The sequence below is a fragment of the Lonchura striata genome, chromosome 6 (genome assembly GCF_046129695.1).
Source record: "Lonchura striata isolate bLonStr1 chromosome 6, bLonStr1.mat, whole genome shotgun sequence".
Classification (NCBI taxonomy): domain Eukaryota; kingdom Metazoa; phylum Chordata; class Aves; order Passeriformes; family Estrildidae; genus Lonchura; species Lonchura striata.
In genome coordinates, this window is record NC_134608.1 from 27,181,535 (window position 1) to 27,208,067 (window position 26,533).

Below are 26,533 nucleotides of genomic sequence, written 5' to 3' on the forward strand. Positions count from 1 at the left end.
CATTGAGACAAAAAAAGGCTCAGATAGAAATGTATGATGGGATCTTCACTGCTGGAGGCAAGTAGACTGACATTGATGACTAAATGGGAGACTGCCATCTACAATCTTTTTTTCCCCCCACATTGTATTTTGAATTGCTGCCTGAAGTTAGAATTGCAATAAGATGTCTTAATATTTTTAAGCATAAAGTTGAAATACTAAGATGATGTAGTCAGTTTTTGATAAAAACCTTCCAAGAAGGACAAGGATGAACAGCTCCTTCCAGCTCAGAAGGAAGTCCCCTAGCAAGAGCCAACCTCATGACAGAAGGAACCTCAAACTTTAAAGCTGCTTAAGAAGGAGCTGTGGCATGAAAGAGAAACAATCCTGCCCATTGTTTTAAGCAAGCTCAGACACAGGAGACCAACTGAAAAAGACATCTGTCCATGCTAAACAGATAATAACAGTGGTGTAGACAGCTTTTCTTTTTTCATCTGAATTTTACACTTCATCTTTATGTTTGGTGCTGCTGAAACAAGAATTAATGGTACTCTGTTTTGATCCAAGCTATTTTAATAATTTAGTCATAAATGGTACCAAGGGCTTGAGAACAGGAAGACAGGGAGAACAGTACAACTACCCCAAGAGCACTGACAGAGCTGTTGTACTTTGAGTTACTGTTGAGCAATACGTAACAGCAAAACACATGACAAATTCATATGTGTGATCCTATTGCAGGATTGGCCCCTAATCCTAATTATTCCTTTATTACCCTAATCTTTGTACATGGTTAATCCCTTTCTGATATTGTGACTATTTTATCTGCATGTATCCTTATGAATGGCCTGGATTGTTTTATAGATGAAAATATTAAGACCAGAATGGTTTTTTTTAGAATCTGCACAAATGGTCTTATCCAGAATAGATTAAAAAAAGAAAAAAACGAATAAGGTTGTAACAGAGGTAGAACCATAGTAGCACTCAAAAGTGTTATCTGTAATTTATGAGACAATTATTCACAGGATTAGAAAACATTATCAACAGCTTTTGAATCTGTAGGAAAGAGGTCCACTCTTTCTGTAGCCATTTCTGTATTTTCCCACCAGCCCCAAAGATAGCTTTCAAGAAATTTTGTTCATATAAATGGCAGCAAAAGCACACAGTTTTGTGCAGAAAAAGTGGAATAAATTAACAAGTTTGAATAATAACTTAGTAAAAATTTACTTAAAAAGTAACAAGCATAGATGACTTTGAGAATAATGCTAGTGTTAAAAAAATCTTAAGGGTTTCTTTATTTCATTTAGAACTAATTCTGAAAAAAATCCCTTGTAGTAGTAAAAGCATTTGCTTGCACAATTTAGGCAGAAAAGGGAAATGACTGAGTTTTGTTTCTAACAAACAAAATTTATTTCTTCTCTTTTCATCTTGGCTTTCAGATATAGAAAACACGTTAAAATGAGTTTTGCGTATATAGGATGTACAGAAGCCTGTGAAGTATAATAAACAAACAAAAGCATATCTGTGCATGTTGATGCATAAAGAAACCCCATTTCTTCAAGTTGTTTATAATTGAGAAGCTACCTTTTAAGATCAATAATCAGTACTCTACTTAAAAGCCAGCTACCTTTCCTCTGGTACAACTCTTACATGTTTTTCTGAGCATTCTCATGCACATGTCTGCGTGTACCCATGCACACACACAGAGATTACGATGCTTTTATACATGCAGAATCAAATGGTTCAAGGGAATTGGTGACAAGATGCAAGCCTTTCATATCTCTGCCATTATTTTGCTCATTTTAGTAATGAAAAGACATTACTATCTGAAGGCTGTTTGTCAGAAATGAATAGGCTCTCTCATTTCAGGTCACTGGACAACTATCTGCATTACAAATGCGCTTAGGAACTGAAGATTGGAGGAGACTATTGAGATCCTGATGGACTGTCAAGTCCAACTCTCTCCATCCCAGTCAACCATGCGTTAGAAATTTTGTCCAGAACAGCCTATGGTATAAGCTTCCTTGCATGTCCTGCATACCCAATCTACAAAACACCTGTGGAACTCTATCACTGAATAAAGATTCCCTGTAAACAAAAACCTCAGAAGGTATCGCTTGGGGAAGATGTAACAAGTCTGGAAACTGCAAACTTTCCTTCAAAAGAAATTACCTTCTGGAGTGACTAAGTAGCACTCTACTTCCCTTACAAAATACATCTTCTGTAAAGATAATTTGGCATGCATGCAGATGACATACAGTTTTACTACTGAGATTTAAATATGAGCTGTTACAGTGTGTTAGATGTCACCCTCATTAAAGTATCTCTTGCAGATAAGTATCTATGAGAGAAAATTCATATCATGATTGGCCTGTGTGACTCACACTGCAAGGCTGACATGGTTCTGGAGCTGCATGACCACATGAGACACCTCAAAGTAACTTGTCCCTGTTTGAGTGACACTCCTTTTCAGATAACAGCTGAGACCTCACAGAGAGACAAAGCCTGTAATTCTGCAGATAAAAAGATCTTAAGTCTCCCCATGAGGCCAACCCAGCTGATTCTACATGCAGTAAGATAAAGCATATCTTAAATATAATTTTAATTATTCCTCTGGTATAGATACAAACACTGAATTTAGTTTTTCACAGATTTCACCAATATTTATACATAATCTGACACAAAAAAAAACCCAAAAAAACAAAACCACAACCTAAGTTTGAATTGTACTTGCAGTACAGCTGCAATTCAAATTAGACATCTCTCAAACTAAAACCACTCCAGTCAATGTCTACAGATTTAGAAGTATTTTAGTTATTTCAGCCTAAGAAAGGTTTGCAACATTCTAGGGCTCTTAGCTAGAATGTAAGAGATAAAATCTCACAAAAATGGCATGACTACACATTTACAGAACTGCTTCACCAAGTAAAAATAAATGTTAAATAGAACTATAGGCAAATAATTATTTTGCTCTGTAGGTAAATAATGTACTTCCCTGTCCAACTCTAAACAAGTTGATTTTCTGGATGCAGAGATCTAATGGCACTTTATGTGTGCATGAAATGTAGAATCATCAGAAGTCAGAATAATCTGACTTAGAAGGGACCGCCACAGATCATTGGAGTCCAGCTCCTGGCCCTGCACAGAAAATCCTGAGTCACATCCTGTGCCCCAGAGTATTGTCCAAAAGCTTCTTGAACTCTGTCACTCACCCAGCTTAGTGCTGTGACCACTGCCCTGGAGAGACTGTTCTGGTGCCCAACCACCACCCTCTGGGTGAAGAACCTTTTCCTGATATCCCACCTAAGCCTCCCCTGGCACAGCTTCAGGCCATTCCCTCAGGTCCTTCAGGTCCTGTCACTGGGCACCAGAGATGAGAGATCAGTGCTTGCCTCTCCTCTTCCCCTCACGAGGAAATTGTTGACTGCAATGAGGTGTCCCCTCAGACTCTTCCAGGCTGAACAGATCAAATGACCTCAGCCACTCCCCATATGCCTTCCCCTAGAATTAAAACATTAATGAAAATTTTAAAATGGCTAAATGATAAAGGCATGAAGCACAAGGAGGTGTAACAAAAGGAACAAGTATTTTAAAAATATTTGTTTATTGAGCTTCTTATAGATTTATTGCACAAAACCATGTAGCAAATTAAGACCACACACATAATCAGAACCCTTGGTCTTCCTACTTCTGTTCTGTCAGTGGACAAGGCTTTAATAAAACCACATACTATTTTAAACATTACCAGTAAAAGTAATTTTTGCAGTCTTGTTTATTACTGTGCCCATAAAAATTCATCAAAAAGATGAAACAAGTATGTCTGTGTGGCTTTAAAATAAAACACTGTGTTCAATTTCAGGACAGGGATTTTTTTTAAAAAGCAACCTTAATTATCTAGGGAAGTCGAGGGAGGAAGGAAAGAATAAAAACATTTTCCTTTGCTGTTATCAATATGCTGGCTGCATATAGTAACGGAATTAAACTGTAATAACTCCCGTATAGTCAGGAATGAGGAATGTCCTGAAAAACTGCAGCTAAACAAAAGGTTAAACTAATTATGAGCTAAGTCTCAGTTTTTAATAATGATTAGGTAACTGTCAGTAGACAATGAAAAGAAATCAACTGAGGTGGAAAGGAGCTGGATTTAGATTGCCTAATCAGTATGGAATCAGGAAGAATGGACAATGACATTTTAGTAGGAAATGATTTAATGGAGAAGAAAGGAAGAACTGGATGAACTAACTAAAGCATCAATACATACCTAAGGAGAGATTGGTAAAGAAAGGAAACACCAGTACGGAGACAAACAGTATTTTTTTCCAGTAATTAACAGAATTCCAGGTCTGTAAAGAACTGACCTTTTTTAGGAAACTACCCCTCTAGTGAATGAGTACAGCATGTAAAAATTTTGAAGAGAGGGAAAACTAAAGACCTACCTTACTTAAAATGGGTGACCTATGGAAATAGGATGTGATGGTAATTTTTAAGTATTATGTTTCAGAGCAGTATTTTGCAATCGAAGCAATTTCACCATATTCAAACTACAGCCTCAAACACATTGCTATCACTGATAAAACCGAGCCAGATAAAACAGACCAGGAATTTCTTGCAAAACCGTCCTCGCGTGGAAGAGTTCAGAACAGCGAAAATGGTGCACTCTTCCTCCTCAAGGGGAGAATACATTGCACACATCACAACCGAGGTATCATGAAGATGACCAGAGACTAGCCAGCTTCCAGAAACACACCGTAAATTTAATACATCTATTCTAAACCACCTCCTTGTAGGGCAAACTCAGCGCACCATTAAACCGCGCAGAGTCTCAAAAGCCGAAGTGTGGGACCCGCGCTGCGCTGGCTGCGCGTCCCTTTGCGACGCAGGCCCGGCCTGGCCGCATTCCCGCCGACTCTTCCCAGGCGTTCGGCACTCCCGAGCGGCGGGGCGCGCCTCGCCTCGCCGCCGCTTCCGAGCGTCACCCGGAGCCGACGGGGCCCGCCCGGCCGGGCCCCGCCACCGACCGACCCAGGGCCGGCCGGCCGGGGCGAGGCGGCCCCGCCGCGGGCAGCGCCGCCGGCCCGGGCCCGTCCCGCTCCCCCGGGCGCGGCGCTCACCTCCCTCCGCGCAGGCGCGTCGGCCGCGGTTTCCCGGCAGGCGCCGCTCGCTCCCCGCCCGGCCGGTGGGAGGGTGGGAGGGCCGCGGGGCTGTAATGGCGGCTGGCGGCGGCTCCGCGCTGCGCTGACACCCGCACCCGCTCGGCGCAGCCACCCCGCCCGGCCCGCCCCCTCCTCCCCGCCCCAGCCAGCGCCGCTCGCCCCCTCCCCGGCCCCTGCTCCTGGCCCCCGCCGCGGGACGAGGAGGAGGGCTCCCCGCAGACAATGGACGAGCACCCAGGAGCCGGAGGAGGCGGTGGGATGGCGGCCGCCCCGAGACCGCAGCAGCCGCCGCCGCAGGCGGGTGGGAACATGAACCTGCAGTCGGGTGGGGGCTGCGTGGGGGCCGGAGCTGGCGGAGGAGGGCAACAGCCCCAGGGCCCCGCGGCCCCGGCCGGCCAGGAGGCGGCGGGCCCCGCCGAGCTGTCCCGGCCCCAGCACTACACGATCCCGGGGATCCTGCACTACATCCAGCACGAGTGGGCCCGCTTCGAGATGGAGAGGGCGCACTGGGAGGTGGAGCGGGCCGAGCTCCAGGTACGGGGGGCGAGGGCGATCTGGGGCCGGGCCGGGCGGCTCCGGGGGCCGGGCCGCGCGCGGCGTGCGGGGGCAGCGCTGCCTGGGCGAGCGGGGCCCGCGGGGCCGAGCCGGTCGCCGTGGCTGGGGACGGTACCTGGGTGAGTCCGGCGGGCAGAGCGGCGGCACCGGCGGAGGCCCGAGCCGGGCTCCCTCCCCGGGGCAGCCATTTTGGTTTGTAGCATGGCGCCCGCCCGGCTCCGGAGCGGCCCCGGCCCCGCAGGCCGCTCGCCCGGAGCCGCGGCGCGGGGCCCGGAGCGCGGCCCGGGGAGGGCGGGCGGGTCCTGCGCGGCGCTGGGCTGGGACCTCCGCCCCGCCGGCGGCGCGAGCTGCGCTGCGCCTTGACAGCTGCGGCCGGCTCCCGCAGCACAATGACTCCGGGGCTCCTCGGCCCCGTGCGGTACCGACAGCAGGAGCCTCCGGGCCTGGGAGGGAGGACTGACGCCTCCCTGCCGCTCAGCGAGCTCTGGCTTTGGAGGGAAAAGAGGGAGTTAGGAGGCGGCCCTGCCTCCCGGGCAAGGGCAGGACGAGGAAAAGGAGCTCAGGTAAATCGTAAGTAAAAGACTTAGCCAGGCATGCAATTAGAGACAGGTCGAATCTGATCTCTCTTTCTTTCGGACTCGCTTCTTTGGAGATTTCATATCGGAGAAGAGCGAGGAATCGATAAGTCTGCAGTGTGGTCATTTCAGTATACAGAAAAATACCGGCTTCGTTTCGGGAACGGAAACTGAAGAACTTTTCAGGATAGACAGCAAATGTTGGAGTTGCCACATATATTTCTTTCCCCTAATGTTTCTTTTAGTAATAGGATAATTTTACTAATTATTTTTGCAAGTAGGAAAAAAAATCATGCCTAGACTATTACCAGTTTATGAACAGATTGCAAAATCCACTGAATGGGAGGTATCCACACAGGAGCCATTATATTTTTATAGGACAGAAATGTACATAATAAAAATGTAAAAAAGTATTAGCAGACTTCATTGCTTCCAAAAAATTTTTTGTGATTTTTGTACTGAGTGAATTAGTTTATGGTCTTGAAGTAGTGGTCCATCAAATTGCACTGCAACAGCAGCCGGCGTTTGCAAAGCATTTGCTTTTGCATTTCAGGACCAAGAAGTATATCTGAACCTGGGCAATATTTTAGGAACTTCTTGGCTCTATAGTAAGCATGTATTTGGCGCTATTACAGTTACAACTGTAATTAAGAAATAATTAAGACCCAAAACCACCAAGAGAAACAATTGAAGAGACTTTACTGTTTCTATCACTTAACTTCAAGTCTTACCATTTTAAACCTTGTGGAATGGCTGAATTTAAAATCCACGGTGAACATGGGTGGGTGTTTTTAGTGGAGAGCAATTGGCCGTTTCTCCTGTTTTCTCTAGCGTCTCAGTGATATATTATTACGTTTATAAATAAGTTGTGTAGTGTTATTCATTACCAGACAAAACTGCCTTGAAATATTTGTTTTAGGTATGGGCTTGTTACTTTAAAATGAGGTACTGCTGTACCCTAACATGAAGAGTACTCCGGAGAGTTGAAAAGTTGTGTCTGACCGATTTAGTGCTTCCCTGAACTCACGTTGCCTCTGGACTCCCTAATGCACTCTTAGCCAAATCTGCTGCTTTTTGTTTGTGGTTGCTGTTTGTTGTCCATGGCCATACAATTCTTCTGCATGTCTGTGGAGGCATGGTAGCAGTTCTGACCATGATGTATGTGTGGGTTTACATATATGTGCAAATGTAATGGGACTGAGACAGCAGTGTTGCTGCACAGTGCCTATGCACAAGGTTGTTTTTGGTTGATTTTTTTTTTTAACTTCGGAAGCCCAGGGTTGAAGAGCGGGAGGATTACCCTTGGATTTTAGGTCTTAGCCTATGCAATAGTGAAGACTGATACAGGAGTGTGTTGTGAATATTTTTTGGACATAGATGTTGCTAGGTCCGTGGGATTTTTGGTTTATTCTGCAACTTAATTTGTGAAGTAATAGCATATTTTGTGGCCAGTAAAACTGTAATAGTTTGGACCCCAAACAACAGTTTTGTCCCTTGAAGCTAAGGAGAATGTTAATCATATGTCAAATGTGAGCTTTTTGATGATAGAGGCCTCCTGGGTTGAAAGCAAGACAGGAATTCCATAGCATGACAATAGATAATTTATGTGGAAGTGGGTGTTGGATGATTTAGCTGCAACTCTCCTGATGCAGGTAATTTCATTCTTATTTCTTCATTCTTTCAAGATGACAGTAAACTCTATAAATGGTGCTTCTCAGTGCTGGCCATTGCAAGTTCTTTATAACTTTGCTAATGATGTTTTATAAAAAGCATGGAAAAAGAAAATGACCTAGCAATATGTGTGATTTCATTTATGTGTTCTGAATAGAAAAATTTATTATTACGAAGAAGAAGATACTTTCTTATCTGTGGTATGAAGTATTGGGCCTCCTGTGTGGTTTGTCCACCCACTCCCCCCCCTTTCTTTACATGTGTCGTTCAAGTGACTGGAGGAATTGGCACTCCTACTAGGAGTGCTCTTTTCATAGAGGGGCGATAGTGATGGGAGAGAGGATCTGCAGTAATAGTTTATTCTTTCTGGGTTCTTGTAATGACTTTTTTTGTTGTTGTTGTTGTTCCACCTATGGGGCACATTTTTATAAATAAAGCACGTGGTACTTCATTGGGTTGGGGTTTATGCCATGGCTGTAATGACTGACAGAGGGTCTCAAGCCTTTTGGATTTGAAGTCTTCTATTGGTATATAGAGACATACATTTACATCAAACTTTGAATCTAAAATGTTAATAGCTTTATGCTATCTTGCCAACTTTTCAGGTGCATGCTGTTCTGCTTGTTTGCAGAAGTGAAGCAGCATAATCATTAGACAAAGATGTGTGCAAATCAGTATCAAGTACAGAAATGTCAAATATCAGGAGTGCAGTACTTGAAACATAGTACACTTCTTTCCTTTCTCTTGTAATACTGGCTGCTGCAGTGCCTTCTCAGGCTTTCACTGGTTGCTGTATTGAAAATAAGCTGTCTGGCCTTGTGCAGTATCTTCTTCACTGCAAGTAATGGACACTATCTGTTCACTATTTAGTGAACTGAAAGATTTTCATTGTAGCAATGTAACTTTGATCTGCCAGTCTAATGACCTTGATGTTGGTCAATAATGACCAGCTGTTATGCTGAGATAAATGGTCTTAGAGGAGTTACAGCAAGTCCATATTGAATGTTATGTATTTGTTAGAAATAACCGTTTGTTCAAGATGATAAGTGGCCCAAAGTATCCTAAAAGAAAAAGAAACTTGGATGGGAAAATGCTGTAGAGAGGCACAGAAACTCTTAAGGAAGGTAAAGTTGTGTCAGAAAAGGAGTATCATAGGAAAGCTTGAAACTTTGGGAGATCCACTTTCTTATGGAGCATGCAGGCTGATAATGCTTGTCTGGAATCGAAGTCTCAGTTGTGCAGTTTATTCAGGTTTTCTGAACTAGATGAAAACTACATTGAATATTCTCTGATACTTCAGAATCACACAAAAATATGTTGGGAGAGAATTGCCAATAGATGTTACTTCCACATGCTTTAATGAATAGGTAGAATAATTAAGAAACAAACACTCAGAACAGAATATATGCAGTTTTGTTTTACTCATTATACAGCCTCTCAGGTAATTTAAGTGTGCATAAAGGTACTTTGAGTGTTAATACATTTTTTTGTCATATCACCTTTCCTAGTGCACAACTGAAGTTCCTAGTTTATCTTGTTTTACAACTGCTTTTTTTCCATAGTTCCTAATATTCTTTATTTAGGTGTTTAAAAGTCCCAGACCACCAAAACCTGTAGATTTCAGATTTTACTTGCATGCCTCCCCGCTTCCCTTTCTGCTGGGAATGACGGAACAGACTAATTGAAGAAATTTTATACAGCATGTTCTTTATAAAAGAAATGTATCTTCAGATAACATGTAAAAGTGTTGATATCATGAACAAAATGAGATCATGTTCAGAGTGTATATACAGTCATGCTGTACTTCAGCATTTCCAAAGCATAGCAAGAATCAATAGTTGAAATACTTACCTGTGTGTTCCTTGTTTTAGGTTTTTACAGGTTTGAAGGAGGGATGAGGATAATGTTGGGAATGTTTATCTCTTAAATTTGGAGGAACAATTATTTCTTTTCATAATAGACTTTGCCTTGCGTTTGGCTTGCAAAAAATTTGTTTTGATGATAAATTGCAAGTAGAAGTGGTTATGAGGGTTATAGAATGGTTGTTAGTTTGTTGGCCACAATCTGTGTCTCAGCAACTAGGGGTCATACAGTAAAAATTAGCATTTAATAAAAAACCCTGGCTTTTCAGGAATTAGTGGCATTTTGTGCAGGGGACTGTTGTAATTGCAAACATTTTTTTGGGTCAGAGAGTGTTTGGATAAATTCATGGAAGGAAATTTCTTGTGGGTGTCTAAAAGATACTGTCTTTTTGATTTACAACTGTTCTGAGATTTGAAATGTTTTGTGACATTTATTCTTTTGTTTTTATGCTAGTCCTGTGAAACTGCCTGTTAGCCCGTGGTTACAAGTGGCATACTGAGGCTGGGGGTCTATGGGTCTGACTAGGCAAGCTGTTCTTTATATTCTCTTGACCAATAAGGTAGCTTTGAAATGGAGTCATACAGCAGTTTGAGCTTGAAGGAACGTTAAAGATCATATGGTTCTAACTTCTCTGCTATGCGCAGGAAAATAATTTGATTTGATTGTTTGACAGTATATTTAGTTTCACTGTTTTGATGCTGTTTCAATACTGTTTTTCCTCAAAAACAAACCCCGATTGATATCCTGGGTATTCATTGTGATACAACATGCAAAGTTAAGGCAGGAAATTCAGATGCTTCTGTTGTGAAATGCACAGTGTCTTTTAACCACATGATTGTTTATCAATTGCATTCTAGATAGTTGGAATATGATAAATTAATAAGCTGCTATTTCATTGGATCTTACAGGTGAATCTGTATTTATTATGAAATTAGCTTAACTAAATCGAAATCGATCCTTAAAAAAACCCCAAGGGATACTAGATCAACACTTGACTGAAAATAAAATTAAGTAGGTAGTAAGAAGTTGCTCGGCATTCTTGTCTGTGATAGTTGTAAATGCCACAAGGTGTGTGGGTAATGCATGCTTCAGAACTGTCTAACTTCTGTTTGAGCAAACTGTTCAGGTGCTTGCTGTAGCAGGTGTGCAGGTGTGCATTGTGGTCCAGATAACTAATGTTTACATTATAAAATATTTGAGTGCTTAATACCTTTTTTGTAATGACATTTTTTTCTGTATAAAATAGCATACATATAAGAAGTTAAAACCCAGAAGCTTCTGTTCATTAATCATTTTTCTAAGGTAATGGTGAAAACAGCTATGTTATTTATGGAGTTAAGTTTCCTTTTAAGTTTAAAGCACTGAATTGAGAGTTCTGTGTATTTTGAGTAGAGGACAATTACACTTAATCAAGGGTTTCCCTACTGTGGCTTCCATAGCTGTTTAGTCAACTGCATTAACAGGCACAGCATTTCTTGGTAAAACTTCAGGTGCCTGTCCCTGAAGTTTGGAAGTCTGTTCTTCTGTGTGTTTGGGTAAATACTGTCTTTCTTCATAGGCCTCTTGGCAAGACTTCCAAATTAAAGTGTCCGGAGATGCTTTGTTTGTGTATATGGATAGCCTCATTCTTCCCATTTTATTTTTGATTTAGACCTTCAACATTTCTATAAAATGTTCTTTCAGTATTCACCTCATGGAGGCGAAACAATGAAAGAGTGCAGGACGTGGAGTTACATTAAGCTCCGTGTAAAAACAGGAACAGGAAATACCTGGGTAGCTCTGAGGTTTATGTACGGGATACCGGTCAGTGTAGTAGTTGTGTAACTTTTTCTGGAATATTGTTTCTAAAGAATTTGCTTCTAGCAATACTTGGTATAAAAGTGTTTTTTACTCTGTAATAATTGCCTTTTCCTAAATGATTATTTGCGATAATGATGCTCTTAGCATCAGTGCACAGAACTGTCAATTTATAACAGTTACTCTGGTGAGGTTTTCTTTTAGGCATAGTGCAGAAGTATGTGGCAGATAAGTTATATAACACTTCCTGGTGAAGAATTTACTTCTTTTTTTAAACACTGGGCATGCATTTTACTTCTTAGTTTCATTGTAATTTTACCTGTGCATATTTAATAGCTCTTGGGGAAATCTCATTTCAGAGAATTTTTTGAGAGGGTTGAAGTATCTGTGGGTGTAATTATTCATTTCATGCTGAAAGTAGGTTTTGAGGTAGTGGTGGGTGTTATTCATCCTTCTTGTCATTTAAGAAATTAGGGAAATGTGCTAGTGGATTTATTTTTTGTAAGTGATGAAGAGAGTGGCTAGGGAAGTTGGATCCTCTGGTGATTGATGGGTCTTCAGGACAAATGTATGACTTCCAAGGGCTTTGTTTGCCTATCTGATGATGGTTACTTTTTGTCACTCAGACTTGTTTAATGTTATCTTCTTTATCTTCTTTGCCTTTATCAGTGCAACTCCAGCAGGTATTAAGAACCAATTATGAAGCCGGCTGTTCTTCAGGACCAGTCCTGAAGGCACAGCATAAATATAAGCAGTCTGTAGGTTTTTCCACAGTATCTTCTACAGTATCCACTATAGTATCTTTATAAAAATGTCTGTTCAGAGGTAGGCTGCTATTGGCAATTAAAGGTAAAAATACATTTTTATGATTCCAGATCAAATTCCACTTAATGAGAGATAAAGTGCATTCCTAGGTTTATTTGAAGTTACTGTGTATGCAAAAATCCTGAATGTATTGGCTGTAGCATTCTGAAAAAAACATGCTTCCCTGAATGTTAATTGAAATGATCCTGAAACAGAGAATGACCTTCAGTAAGTCAAGTCCAGATGCTGAAGGTCTTTCTGATTATATATTTAAATGGGTTGATTGCTCTAAAATTTCTTCTGGCTGTTCACCTTGTTTTCTTTTTACCCAAAATATGGTCACATCTTAACTGCTACCAAATCTGAGGTTGATGATCCAATAGTACTCCTCCTAGAAGGAAAAAAACCCAAAGAAAGTCCCTTGACTTTATGCCAGTGACCACTATAAGAAGCTGGAGAATACTTGACTCCAGTATTTAACTTGCAACTCTGGTGGTTTGCATTCCTTGAGAATGAGACCCCAGGGTGCCAGAACAGAATTTTGCTATACGCCTTGAGACCCTGGGAGAAGAAAATATCCTGCTTTGGCAAACAGAAATCTCAGAAGAAAAAGTTTAAGCAGAGCATTTAAGCAGGTTTACAAATTTTATAACCCCTATTCTGTTTCATATCTTCAGCAAGGTTAGTACAGTTGTATTGGTAGAAGGCAGGACTACTATCTCTGTTAACTCCCTGGTGAAATGGTGTAAATTAGTGGTGATGCTCTGTGCCAGGAAGTCTGAATAACATTTAGAATGTGCAAAATACCTGCTCCTTGTCAACTTTCTGTCATGCCTCACTGAAAATACTGCATTATACACTTTAACTTTCTGACTCTTCCATAACTTTAATTCCATTAACTTGATTATATTAAATTTTGTTACCGTCAGTGTTGCCATTGCCTTAATGCAAAGCTCTGTACATTCTGTGAGATTGAATGTAAGAAGCCATACATATAAAAATATATATATACGAAAAAGAACAAAGACTTTATTAATAGTTCTTGGTCCCTTAGAAATGTGTGCTACTGATGAACACTGAGATGTGTTCATCACTACAACAGCCTAAGTCAGTTAGATCACTGTGTTCACAGTCTGCTGTGGATTATGCTTTTGTCTTTATTTGTAAATAACAAATAGTTTTTGGAGTGGAAGGGTACATTCTTGAGGATGTTTGCCACACTGCAAATCCTCCCTTTCCATTTGAACTTTATAGTGACTGTAAGAACCTGCCACACTACAAAGTGTGGAACTTCACCCTTATTTATGTGCTCTTGTACTACAAATACTAGTAATAGTAAAGAGAAATAGCTCAATATTTTAATTCTTATTTAGTATTAACTATCTAAAGAAGCTCCAAATGTGGCCCTTTGTCAAAAGTAGCTTCATGTTAATGCAATAATATGCCAGCATAGTGATGCTGACAGTAAAGATATTTTTAATTTAACTAAATTCAAATACTGTCTCTTGTTGTGTATGTGTGTATATATATATACATATATATATATAATTAGTCTTTTTAGTTGTAGTTGTGACTTTATTGGAAAGAAATTTCTTCTACTAGCAAAGTGCATTCCCAAAAATGTCAAGTGGTTTAAAAGGCTGTGTGTGAATCCTTTTAGGTAGTGATGGTCCAAGGTGTGTAACTACTTTTGGATTTTGTCTCAAAGATGTTATTTGCAACATTCAAGATCTAGGAGGAATACAGAAAACAGAGGTGATAATGACAGAATGAGCAACTGCAACTGAAGATGAACTTGTGCTGAAATAGACATGCTGAGTTGTTGTCCTCCAAAACTTCTGTGAATTTCCTGCTAAAAGAAATTAATAAAACCCCTAAATGACCTTGGCTTTATAAGTGCTATAAGGGAGTTATAAATACAGAAGTTGGGAAGTGATTTCTGTCTTCTGATCTGTGCAGAACCAACATTGTAATAGAATGTCTCATTGTTTAGTATCAGTTTTTAAAAGAATGCTGAAAATTTGACATAATAATACTTGAGGTCTGGAAATAACATCTTGAAGACCAATCCATTTAGAAGTCAGTCTTCTTGCTAAATCAAAAAGCAGTCTGAAAGGTAGCCTTATTAGGTGCCTCACTGGGTTTTAGACTTACTCAGAGGTTTACAGTATCAAAACTATTTACAGTAGAAAATAGTTTCATTTAAGGGATATGACACAGCAGACTGGAACTTCACCTTAAAAAAAAGAAATTCCAGTGAGAGTGTGATAGATATATGTGGGAAGCTGGGTAACTGCTTTTTGTTGTTGTTTCTTGTTTTCTTTGTGTGTGTGTTTTTTGGGGTGTGGTTTTGTTTTGATCTTCTGTTTTTTGGAGTTCTTGTATTTTGTTTTGGTAGAACAGCCAGAGAAATAATCAGGCAACAAGTGTAAAACATACTGACATAATTTTTATACAGTGCAAATTTATGATTCTTTCTGCATGGAGACAGTGGAAATTGAAATGGGTTCACAAAAAGCTATCTATTACTGTAGTCTAATCTACTGCTGTTGAGTTTGTATGTTCTTCCCATGCTTTTTCTTAAGGCATTACACTTAAATGAAGAACTGGACCTTTGGAACTGAGGGAACTAAGGGACTTCTTGGTTTTTTGGTTAAATGAGAGGGAAGCCAGTGCTGTAATCGGTGGAATGTAGTTAACATAGCTAGTTCTACTAGGACAGGCAATGATCTTTTTGTTTAATAACTAAAGCAGAGACCTCACCAGTTTATAGAAAGCAAGTATCAAAGAACAAGTACTTTGATAGTTTGTTGCTGGATTGTTGAATATGCCTGTCCAGGGCAGGAAGCTGTTCTTGAAAAATTAAAAGTCAAAGAAAACATGCAAGAACTCTTCCAGTATAAATTCTAAGACTCAACAATTGCAAAGTAATCCTGACCTTTCTTGAAGCATTTTCCTTACTGTTGTTCTGGTTCCATTGCACTTCAGTCTGTTTTTTGCAATCAGTTTGTACTGTAAGTTGGGGCCATTCCATAGCATTATGTGAAAATTGCAGACCCATCTTGAGCACCCTTATTATTTATATTTCAGTACTATATAGAGAAGATAAAAGCATATTCAACAGTTTCTTTTGAATCTCTGATTATTGTTGCATGGTTAAATATGAGAGTTTGGGTCTGGACAGACAACTACTTCAGAGGCTTCAAAGTGAAGTGAAATTTCTTTAGGCGTTATTTTAGCATTACTTTATGTAGAACATGTCATTAATAAATGATATCAGCAATGATGCCAAATGTCCTCAGAATGCATGCTGCACTGTGGTGACATGGCCTGTGATGGCCAAGAGTATTTCTGAAGTGTTTGAAACACTGTGTAATCTGTGATTACAGGGTAGTTTGCTGTTGGTTGTCCAAACTGGTGACTTGACTCATACTTGTCCACAAGCTTGTCTTTGTTTTCATTAGTTTTTCTGCAGAGAAGGTACTGCTCACAAGCTTTGCATCTCTTTAAGCAGTTCATACTGGAATAATGTACAAAATGTTTAAAAATAGAAAATTTACATAGGAAGTGCTGTATACGGTTTTGTTAATTGACAGAGGGAATACTTAGAGTTGATACCTAATATTTTTAGCAAGAATCAGCTTTTGTTATTGGTGTTGAAGCTGTGTTGTGGGCTTTTTTCATCACAGACATTTGGGAAATACCACGATTTAATGGATTTTAAAAGTGCAGACATGCAATAATTTCATATGAAATGATATTCCAGTAAGAATTCATTTTCATGTGTGAAAGAAATGCTAATTTTTGGCTGACATCTGGAGATGTGCCAGTTGACTAGAAGCTGACTAGCATCCCAGCTTTCAAGAAGGATGACCCTGGTCACAAGAGGCCTGTCAATCCCTCTTCTTTGACTGGTAAAATCATGGAGAAGTTTATTCTGGGAGCCACTGAAAAACACCTGAAAGACAACACACTCACTGGTCACAGCCAGCATGGCTTCTTGAGAGGAAAATCCTGCTTATCACACCTGGTTTCCTTCTATGACCAAGTGGCCCACCTTGTTGATCAAATAAAGCCAGCTGATGTAATTGTTTTGGATTTCAGTTAAGTTTTTGATACTGTCTCTCATAGGATTGTTCTGAACAAAGTGTCCAGCTGGATAAACACATCATGATGGGTGATCACCTAACATCTTGTATAAACTTCTTTTCTGTAAAAGGCACATGAACACTTATATTTTATTTCATTTATTGGAAAAACTAATGTGAAACAAATTAATATTCCATAGAAAGTCTGTTAAGAAAATAGATTGAGGATTATTAGTTTTACTTTGTGACTCGAACTTCAGAAAGTTCTTTGGGGAAGGATACTTGTATTGTCAGTCTGAACTGTAAAGATAATTAATTTGTGTTTGTTTGCAGAGCTTTTTAAAATTATTATTAGGAACATGACTACCTTAGAGTGTTGGAGATTGCTTTCAGACATGTTTCATGGATTACATAACCTGCTTAAGAAATGCTGTTGAAATATGGTGCTCAGACTCTTGATAGAATAGTGTTTATAACTAGTAAGTATTACTTTTGCTGCTTATGTTTTACTTGGCTGTTTGATTATCTTGTGTGATGGCATTCAATATTTGAATGGAAAGATTTTAATTCCTTAGTCAAATTATATTGATAGTGGTGAAGAAAACTTGGAGATAAAAATATGTGAGCATTTTTTGAAGTCATAATGAGCATTTGTGTCTACTTAGATTATGTAGTGGCTTCAAGCAGTCCTGTTAACTGTCAGTTGAATAAAGAAATAATGCTTGTTTAATGGCCTTCAAATAAAATCTGCTGGATCTCAGGTCTGAAGTCTAATTTTGGGGAGAGGGAGAGAGCTGGTATGTAGGGACAGTGACTGATATTCTGACATTGTGACATGGAGCATTTTGGTAGTTCTTTTACAGTCTGTTGATGATAATGACCAGATAATTTTCACTCTTCCTGAAGTTAATGTTATAATCGAGTGTTACAGAGTAGAATGTGCTTTCAGGATGGTGAAAGTTAGGCAGGAGTTTACTTTTCTGAAGGAATATCTCTGGGACTGAAATTGAAAAGGAAGACTAATTTATAAATTTAACTTTGCTCATTGTTTGGTAAGTTTTAAACTGAAGCAAAATATTATAAGCCTGTTCTTGCAAGAAGAGCACTACTACAAGAGTGATCAATGAATGATAAACTCCCAAGGCCACTTGCATTTGTTATTCAAAAAAAAGGTTTTATCATTTCCAGTTTTTAGACTTGTACATTTTAGTCCTTGAGGAGAATGCTACCAGAGTGTGAATCCATTGTTTTTAGTGCCTTCTACTTCTTTAGGACATGCAGTTTGTCTTTTTCCCCCCCTTACATCCATACTCCTTACTGGATAAAAGTTTATGAAAAGAGAGTTGGTTTACTTTGTTTACAAACCATGGTGTTTAGAGGGTTGTTAGACTTTAAAAACATAATTATGAATTGTATGAGTTTTGTTACTGTACTGTTGTAAATACCACTTTGGTTAAGAGAGTGGCTGTACAAATCCTAAGAAAAAATCATTCAGTGAAAAAATTCTTAGGAAGAGTGACAGAAGGAAGGCAGTTTTACACTGAATGTAAGCTGTAACTTAGAAGTTTGACCCTAATACAGAAGAGAATGGAATTTATGGCTGGAATTTCTCCAAGTTGGTCAAAGAAGCTGATTAAACTTGACAGTACTGGCCCTGTAGTGAAGAGGCAAACCTTTAAATGTGACCAATTTGGTGAGAGTTGGAAAGAGGAAGGACAGGTTAAGTACAGGAGAAAGTTTTGCAAGCCTGGTCTTTCCCATACTCACTGCAGGACTGATGAGGACTTAGGGATGAGTAAATCCTCTTGTATGTCAGCTGTGTCATTAACCTCCTTAGAGCTAGCTGGATTTCTTGTTTCTGCTGCTCTTATCCAAAGGTTGTTCCAGTATGTCACTTGTCTGGTGGTTAGGATTTGCTTTTAACAAGCTATCAGATCACTTGAGGCTTTGAAAAAAGTATAAATTGAGGAGCGAGAAATGATCATCAGGTCAAATGGAAGAGATCTGTAAAAATGTGACCTTCACAAAGCAGCTTTGCTGCTCTAAGTGTAGTAGTTCACTATCCCCATATTTAACTGACTGTTCATAAGGTTGTGCAGAAAATTACCTTCTTTATTTGCAAATGTTGGTCGAATGTACACTGGTATTAACTAGTTGTTAAAATATTTTTTCCACATCTTTAACCTTAGCTTATTTTATGAAGCAAAGATCTTCTGTTAATATATAAGGTGTTGTTTCTATTCTTTTTATCTTCCAGTTATTTTTTTAGTCTACAGATCTTTAAATGTAGTATGCCTTCAAAACACATATGATCCTGATCTTACCAGTGACATCTATTGTACTGTCAACTTTGTAGAGAGGGAATCTCAATACTTTAATTTACAAAAGAAAGATTAATTTTTTAAATTTATTTATTTATACTAGTCAATGTCTCTTCTTTTAGTCCTCAGTTGACAGTTTAAAGATTAATTGCATTCACAATAAATATATAAACATAATCAGATCTGTAAGACTACACTAAAACACATACTTTTAGTTGTTCTGAAGGAATTGAAGTTTCAAACTGTTTGTTGAAAACTGAAGGTGAAGGCTTCTCTTACATTCAGTTTCCCTTTTGTGATTGGGAACTAGAACTTTGATTACTGCACAGATGTGTTCACTCTTAAATGACTGTTAGGAGTCAAATCTTCCACCTCCCCTGTATTTTTTAGTTTTCCAAAACCATTCTACTTCAATTTCAGCATAATAAACACCTAAAAATCAAGATTAGATTAGTATTATTGTATGATAAAATGTTCCTGTTGTTCTGAGGTTTGTGACATGCCCTGCTAGGGTAAGCATATGCTCAGTGTGTGCACTGAGTAGTTTCAATGTATTGCACTTCTTTCCAACTTACTGCAGGCCTTTCCTACCTTCCTCCTATAAGTCTGAATGGACTTTGGAAAAGCAAAACACAAGTACTGCATAGCTGGCATTACTTCACATACAGTTGAGTTTTTTCAAAATAAATTTATAGAGACCAATAGTTAAATTTATAGAGACTAAGAGTTAACAAAGTTTAAAACTGAAATGGAAAGGAAGTAGTTTCCGAGTGTGGTCCTGTATTGGTAAACTCATTAGAATTTGATTGTTTGAACTGTATGGGAAAGTGTTAGTGTTTCAGCAGTTGAGGAGGAGGCTTTAATCAGTCTTCCGTGCTTTACCATCCAGGTTTCTTTCATGCCTCTTTTTCCCTTTAATACATTTCACTAGGTTTGAGATGCTGAACAAGTATTTTAAATACTGCATGTCAGAATTTATTAATAAAATAAGATTATCCTAACTACTATAACCTTTAGGTTACGTATGCAATTTTACCTTCCCAAAATGCTGTAATAACTTCCTTCTTGTATCCTCAATGGCTTGGAGAAATATGTTTGATCAACGTGAAGTTTGTCAGGCTTTTCTGGGCAGTTTAAACAATAAAGTGCAATTTTAATATAAATGCTGCCATGGTTGGTACTGTATGAAGTGTAGGGAAGAATTCCAGGAATTTCTTTCGAAATAAGGGGTGGGGGGAAATATTCTCATTTTCTTCCCAGGAACCTTTTCCTTTAAATTTTGATATATGAGATTCCAAATGATAAACAATATTTTTAATAATTTCAAGTTACGTGTAAGTAATTTACTGAACTACTTTAAGTCTTCTGTTACACTTTCATCAAACAGTATAATTGCATCCTAGGGATGTAGAGTATCAGTGAAATGTGATTTTAATTATTCCTATAAATTAAGAGAAAGTTTCTTGTTTGAGGTCTTAAGAGTTTTTGTGAAAGACTGTTGACTGTTTTGAGTATGGTCAGACTTCCTGTTTAAAAGATGAAACCCCTTTCAGCTACAAAATGCATGTATGCCTTAAATGCAGCATGCTGTTAAAACAATACTAAGTTTACAAAGTGAAGAATATTACATGTTAGAATTTTTATTTGTTCCTTTCTTTTTGTGCTTTTTGTAGTTTTTTAACCCCAGACAGTTCTTTGTCCTGGTATCCATACTGTTCAAGTAGCTATTCAGTAATTCTTTTTATCATTGAATTCTATCTTGCCTAGTTTCAGGCATTATTTAATGCATCCTTGCACAAATACAAAGTATGTGTCACTCTTAACTACTTCTCAAAGCTCCCTGAATTCACTTTCAGAATAAAGCTGAGCGAGTTGGTGTGGTGGTACTCTTACATGCAGCTGAGGGCCAAAGTGTAAAGGGAGCCCAGAGTTGTTTAAATGTCAGTTTTGTAGAAACATAGTAGAAAATGCATTTTGATTGAATTTTCAATTCAGAACAGTTAAGACTTGTATTTGACTTTCTTAGTCTCTCTGCTCATGTTTTTTAAACCCTTTAGCCCTAGATAAGCAGGTTATGATGCCATGATTAATTTAGGCTGAACTAAGAAAATGTTGTCACTAGAAGGGGTTGTTACTTCAGTATCCTGTTTGCACCCCTTGTGCTAGCCTGAGTTATTCCTATGGCTTTACAGACAGAGTAGGATTAGGAAACTGATGTAAGTCAGAACCAAGTAAAAAATAAACAGAATGATTTTCTCAGTAGAGTTGATGTGTGTCAACACAAGCAGCTAAGTCAGCACAGTAGAAGGAGCAGAAATAGGAGGAGGATTGCTCCTCTTGGTATCAGCCTGGGGACTTGTAAATCAGTTCAAAGCAGTGGAAGGAATTCTGTTATAACTGGAGAGGGTGGAGTATGGGGTGGAAAGGTGAGTATAAAATTGTTGTGTGACATTTTGTTTCCCGTTTTTTGTGCTACACAGTCTTAAGTCATCAGTATATTTAGAAATCGTATCAAATCTATCTCTTCCGAGATCTGTTTCAAAACAAATGAGTATATAAGGATTGTGAAAGTTGTATTATGTAGATATAATTTTTGTGCATTTGTCTTTGTGTGTAGAACCTAAGTTCATCACCCCTGAGGGCAATTCATTTGCTTTGCACTTTTATTGACCATGAGATTTACTGCTTTTCAAAAAAGGAGGTGTGTTAATTCATAGGGCTCATGGTCATGCAGTGTATCGGGTTTGACACTTGTTCTTTCTCAGTCAAGACTGAAGGAGACAAGCTGATTAATTTCTAGAGCAGATTTTTGGCAATCTGATTCTTTGTTTTGTATTGAAGGCCTTGATGACTAAGTATTCCTCAAGTCTAAATTGATTTTCTGTGTTTCTAAAGAGTGAGATCTTAACTTCTGCATAGCTAACTTCTGCTATGTTTTAGCCATGTGATGGTTACAGTGAGAAAAAAGTAGTAAATCCCCAAATCAGTCAAACATGTATTCAAACAATTACAGAAAGCAATTCTGATAAAAGAAGTCTGCTAATATAGACAAAAATGTCAGAGCCTCAACTGCAAAGTGCATTTTTCTGTGGTAACCTTTCTCTTCAACCTGTTGGACTCTGTAAAAGATGTTATAAATACTGTTGTATAGAAAAGTGGGGTTTGGGCTCATTTTGTAAAGCAAAAATTTTGGGATTTTATTATATTTTTTTAGAATTTATTTTTATACTGTTATTCTGTAGTATAGTCTCAAGACCATGTAGCTCACTAAGCTGTTTGGTTGAAAAGTATGAGGTCCAGGCAATACTTTCAAGTATGGAGACTTGATTCTGTGTGGCCAAGTACTCCTGAATCATTTCCATAACGGAAAAGTTTGGCTGTGAGCATTTAGGAAGCAGATGCCTCCCTCTGTATAGGTTACAATTAGTTACAATTACATTATTTTCCTCTCTGAGGGTGAAATAAGGGTCAACAGTTGCAGCTAAGATTTATCAAAGCATTACAAAAGGGTCCTGGCCAATGGAAGAAAAGTAAAGGGGAGAAGCCCATCACTTACAGAAGACCTTAATTTTGGAAAGTGTTGAGAGCTGCATTCAAGTCAAAGGGCATAGGAGCTTTCATAACCCTCATTAGATAACTACCAGAGTAGTTCTGAGTTTATTTTTGTAGATGGGGTCTGTGGGCAGCCATTAAACTCTCAAGTGTTTGTAATATGCTGTTGTGCGTATGTACAGGTAGCATTTTTTTTAAAATCCACATTTGTAACTCTTTTATGTGTGCTCTGGAACAACTGTGCACTGACTAATGAAAATTGGGATAGTATGTTAGGCTTGTGAAGTTGGTCAGTTGCTGCTGTAGGTACTAGAGGAGTAGAAATCACATGTAATTGTAGTTTTCTGTAGAAGGCTGTTAACTTGATATTTGATTAGAGTAATTTTTGGAGTGTTTTTTAGAATCTAGCATAGTTGCAGTTGAGTATAGTTGGGTTTGTTGGGTTTGCTGATTCTGGGCCTTGTTCTCTACCTTTTATCTTTACATATCTGTGCAATCAGTACAGTCTGTTTGGGTATGTTTGGGGTTTTTTGGTGTCAAGTTGGTGTTTCCTCCCCAGTCCCTCCTCTCTTGGTTCCTTACTGTTCCTCACCAAGTGCCAGTGGTTAGTTGAGTGCTTTCATGACAGACTTTGAACTGAACTACTCATAAGTGCCTTGTTCTCACTAGGATTTTAATTGATTGAATCAGTAGTTAGCTTATGGAACGTAAAGAAACATGTTTTAATTAGGTTCACCATGGAGCACAAGGCCAGAGTGGCTAAAATCAGGGTTGATGTGTGAAGTCTTACAGGGTGGTATCACTTGGGCTCAAGAAAGGAGCCACACAAGAATGCATCTCTGCAATCACCGTGGTTAGACTGTTTCAGACTGTAACCACTGAGTAATGAAAATGTGCAACCACACCCTTTGCAAAAATCTTCATGGATAGGTTGGGTGCCGATAATAGCACTTCTTCCCTTGTCCCCGTGCCTCCTTTGCTAATGAAATGGTATTCTTGAGCTCAGTAGAGCAATGTGGTCTCTCCTTTACTTTCCTTATTCTAAATCCCTTTTCCAATACATTTTATACTGAATATAGTAAGTAGTGAATTAGCTATTCAATGACTTCAATCAATTTAAAGTCATAGAGAGGACAAATGAGTTTGTAATTATGTTTCTCTTAATGATGGCAAATCCGCTGATGTCATTAAATGTTTAAATTTTGTATTCCCATCTGCTAATTCCCTGGTATTCCCTAGGATTTTGGCTTGCAAAAATCAAAACACAAGTCCTTTCACTTTGTAGTGAAGAAACTACTTTTTTCCTTGATAAACTTATTGTGTTTATTTTTTAACTCTAATTTTTTGCAGTAGTTGAGATGGTTCATATATTGTGCTGAATTTATTATCCTCTACTAGCAGGCAAGTAGGAATTTTCCTTGTTTCTTTTTAAGTTAGGTGGGGAGTATGACGGATGCTTTGGGAAAAAAATCATTATTTTTCTTCATATAGAGCAGCACACTAAACCCAGTTTCCATTGATAGTCTAAAATTCAGCTGTTTTCACTGCCAAGTAAAATGTGAATCCATAAATTAGTTGTTTCCTGTATAATGGATTTGTAAATTCTGTATTTGAACTTATGTAATCATTTTTTCATCTGATCAGTATGGTGGCATTAAAAGGTGAATTGCTAATTGCAGTGTACTTAATTTAATATGGCTTTTGGTTTGGAAGAAAATGTGTAATAGATCTTATGCTAATTATGCTGTAAAGACACAAGTGTGTGCATATATCAAAATGTTTCATTTGGTTGCCATTTGTGCCTTGTAGAGTTACTACACAGGCTTTAATACTTGTTCATCTTGAACAGAAAATAATAGTCTAGGGTAGAAGTACTTTCGTTGTTATTGAATTGCTGAGATAATTAATACAATACAGTTTTTTTTCCTTTTCTTTCTTCCTTTTGTGACAGACTTTGTTGCTTTATTTTGGGTACAAAAGGGAATAAAATTTGCCTTTTTTTGTGTGTTTTCAGGCTCGGATAGCGTTTTTACAAGGGGAAAGAAAGGGCCAAGAAAATTTGAAGAAAGATTTAGTGAGAAGAATAAAAATGTTAGAATATGCATTAAAACAAGAAAGGTAGGTATACAAATTGTTTAGGTTTTTTTCTGACCTGAAAAACTTAGTAGACTAAGATGAGTTCCCTTACATTAGGTGAAATGCCTTGTTAGATGATTCTGATTTACTTTATGTAAATTATCTTTAAGATTGGTTGTCTTCACCTTGTGTTTTCTAACAAACTGTAGTGTCTTCTATAATAAGTTGCATAATTTTCAAAATGTTTGGACTTGTGTCTTAAATAGACAAACAGGACATTTTCTCTTTTCTGGGTTCAAGTTATGTTATACTCAGTAAGAGTGAACATACCCAAAGGGTTCATACCTTATTACTATACCTTTATGTGTGCTTCAGTTGTGTTAAATTGGAAAGGATGAAAAATACTGCTCTCTTGGTCCTTTTCAACTATGTTGTATGTGTTGCATGATGAAAACTATATTTTGTGAAGGAAAAAAATAGTTTAAAAATTGTTTTTTCATTTTGAAGTTGGTGGGTTTTTTTTTTTTTCATATGGTAGATGCTTGCATATTTAGCCTCATTAGGTATGTTTTCTGTAGCATTAATTTCCTGCTTAAAAAATTAAAATTCCATTCAGTCTGTACAGGCTAATGTCCTTCAAACATACCTTCTTTTGTTGCCTGATTATTTTATTTAATCAAAATTGGTAGTTAATTTTGTAAAATCACTTGGGAAATAATCATGTCAAAAGCCTATACTTTCAGTAGAGAACTCAGTTTATATTTTTATCTTACCTCTAAAAAGTAGTTGAGTCCAATGGTGAAACATCTTGACAATCAGGCAACAAAATATGTAGTCTTTATTTGTGTGTTTTGATTTTGGGGGAAAATTGCTGCCAGAATAAATTTAAAATTTTGTATCAAAATGTGAGATTTCACCTGGATATTTTTAAGTTAGTTGTCCAAGCATAAAGTATGTCTAAATACATTTTATATTATGGATCATTATTATGAGTAAGGGACTAGCACAGAAATAAGTTTTCATATTAAACCCTAATATTTTGGCAAGATGGCTTCATTCTTCTGTGTGAAGAGTCCAGTATAGAGGTGCATCAGAAAACATTGTATGCTCATACAGAAGGCCATATTGGCACATCATGTATTTTCTAGTGAAGTAATAGGCAGAAAGGATCTATTACTTCATTCAGCCCTGTCCTTTTAATGGAAAGTAATTCAAAGTATTGAGTCACTCTGGGTTAGGGGCAGATGAAAGATATGCAGGGTCTTGGGGTGCAAAGAGCACTGAGCATATCAAAGAAATAATATGCTATTATGGCAGATGCAGGTGTCTTCATGTAGGTAACTTTCAGAAGTTGAAGAAAAAGGTTTTGCTTATTTTGGCAGTAATGAACTGTGTGCTGCATAGGGACTTTTTGCAAATACACACCATAAAGCAGTGAGAATTGCCTGCTTATTTAGATAAATCGGAGGCACTTAATTTCACCTGCAGAGTGAAGGCATCCTATAACAGGATGCATAATTAGAAGTTGAATGGCACTGGTGAAACCTCATTCCTTTCCTGAAATGAAGCTTCCTTTATAGTGTTCCCATAAAATTCTAAAATTCATCTGATGGCTAAGAAACTTGTAAACGTGTATACCAGAAGAGTAACAGCAGGAGCATACTGTTTGCTTTAGTTCTTGTGGCTAGTGGGTGCAATCCAACACTGCAGTAGTTTTCAAGGGGAAGATCCTGGCTTAAATGCCAGCCGTAATTCTCATAAAGATTGCTTAGAAGTGGGAATTTGAGTTGACTGGTGAGAGTGTGGGAGGCAACAAGGAAGCTACAAATGCTCCGTAGTTTGAGGGGATTTAACTGTGAAAGCATGATGGATTGAGTAATTGAAAGCAAGCAGATACTGACTTGCCAGTAAATCATCCAAGAATTATATTATGTTAGTTTCTTGCTTGTTGCACTCGCTATTCAGGATAATAGACTTTATTTTTTTGTCATTGTTCCCCTGAGTGAAGAATCACAACTAATGAAAATACACCAGCTTCAAAGCAAAATAAATTTTGAGAATTTCAGTCATAAAGATTGTTGACAGCAAATTTCAGTGTTGCA

General features: G+C 38.4%; 2 protein-coding genes across 6 annotated transcripts in view; one reads left to right on the forward strand and one right to left on the reverse strand.

The window, feature by feature from the left end:
- Positions 1–15,310, reverse strand: part of NUBPL (NUBP iron-sulfur cluster assembly factor, mitochondrial) — a 284,585-nt gene extending 269,275 nt beyond the window's left edge. Inside the window, exon 1 of the mRNA XM_077784050.1 lies at positions 15,307–15,310. The gene's annotated coding sequence lies outside the window, so the exon portion shown is untranslated. The remainder of the gene's footprint in view (positions 1–15,306) is intronic.
- The window catches only part of STRN3 (striatin 3), a 58,110-nt gene continuing 36,883 nt past the window's right edge, over positions 5,307–26,533 (forward strand). Inside the window, exons 1-2 of one of the 5 annotated variants that reach the window (XM_021539343.3) lie at positions 5,307–5,663; positions 24,370–24,473. In XM_021539343.3, the coding sequence (XP_021395018.2) occupies positions 5,352–5,663; positions 24,370–24,473 (416 nt within the window). In that variant the 5' untranslated portion in view covers positions 5,307–5,351. The remainder of the gene's footprint in view (positions 5,664–24,369; positions 24,474–26,533) is intronic. The other 4 variants (XM_021539342.3, XM_021539344.3, XM_021539345.3 and 1 more) reach the window with 4 other exon arrangements.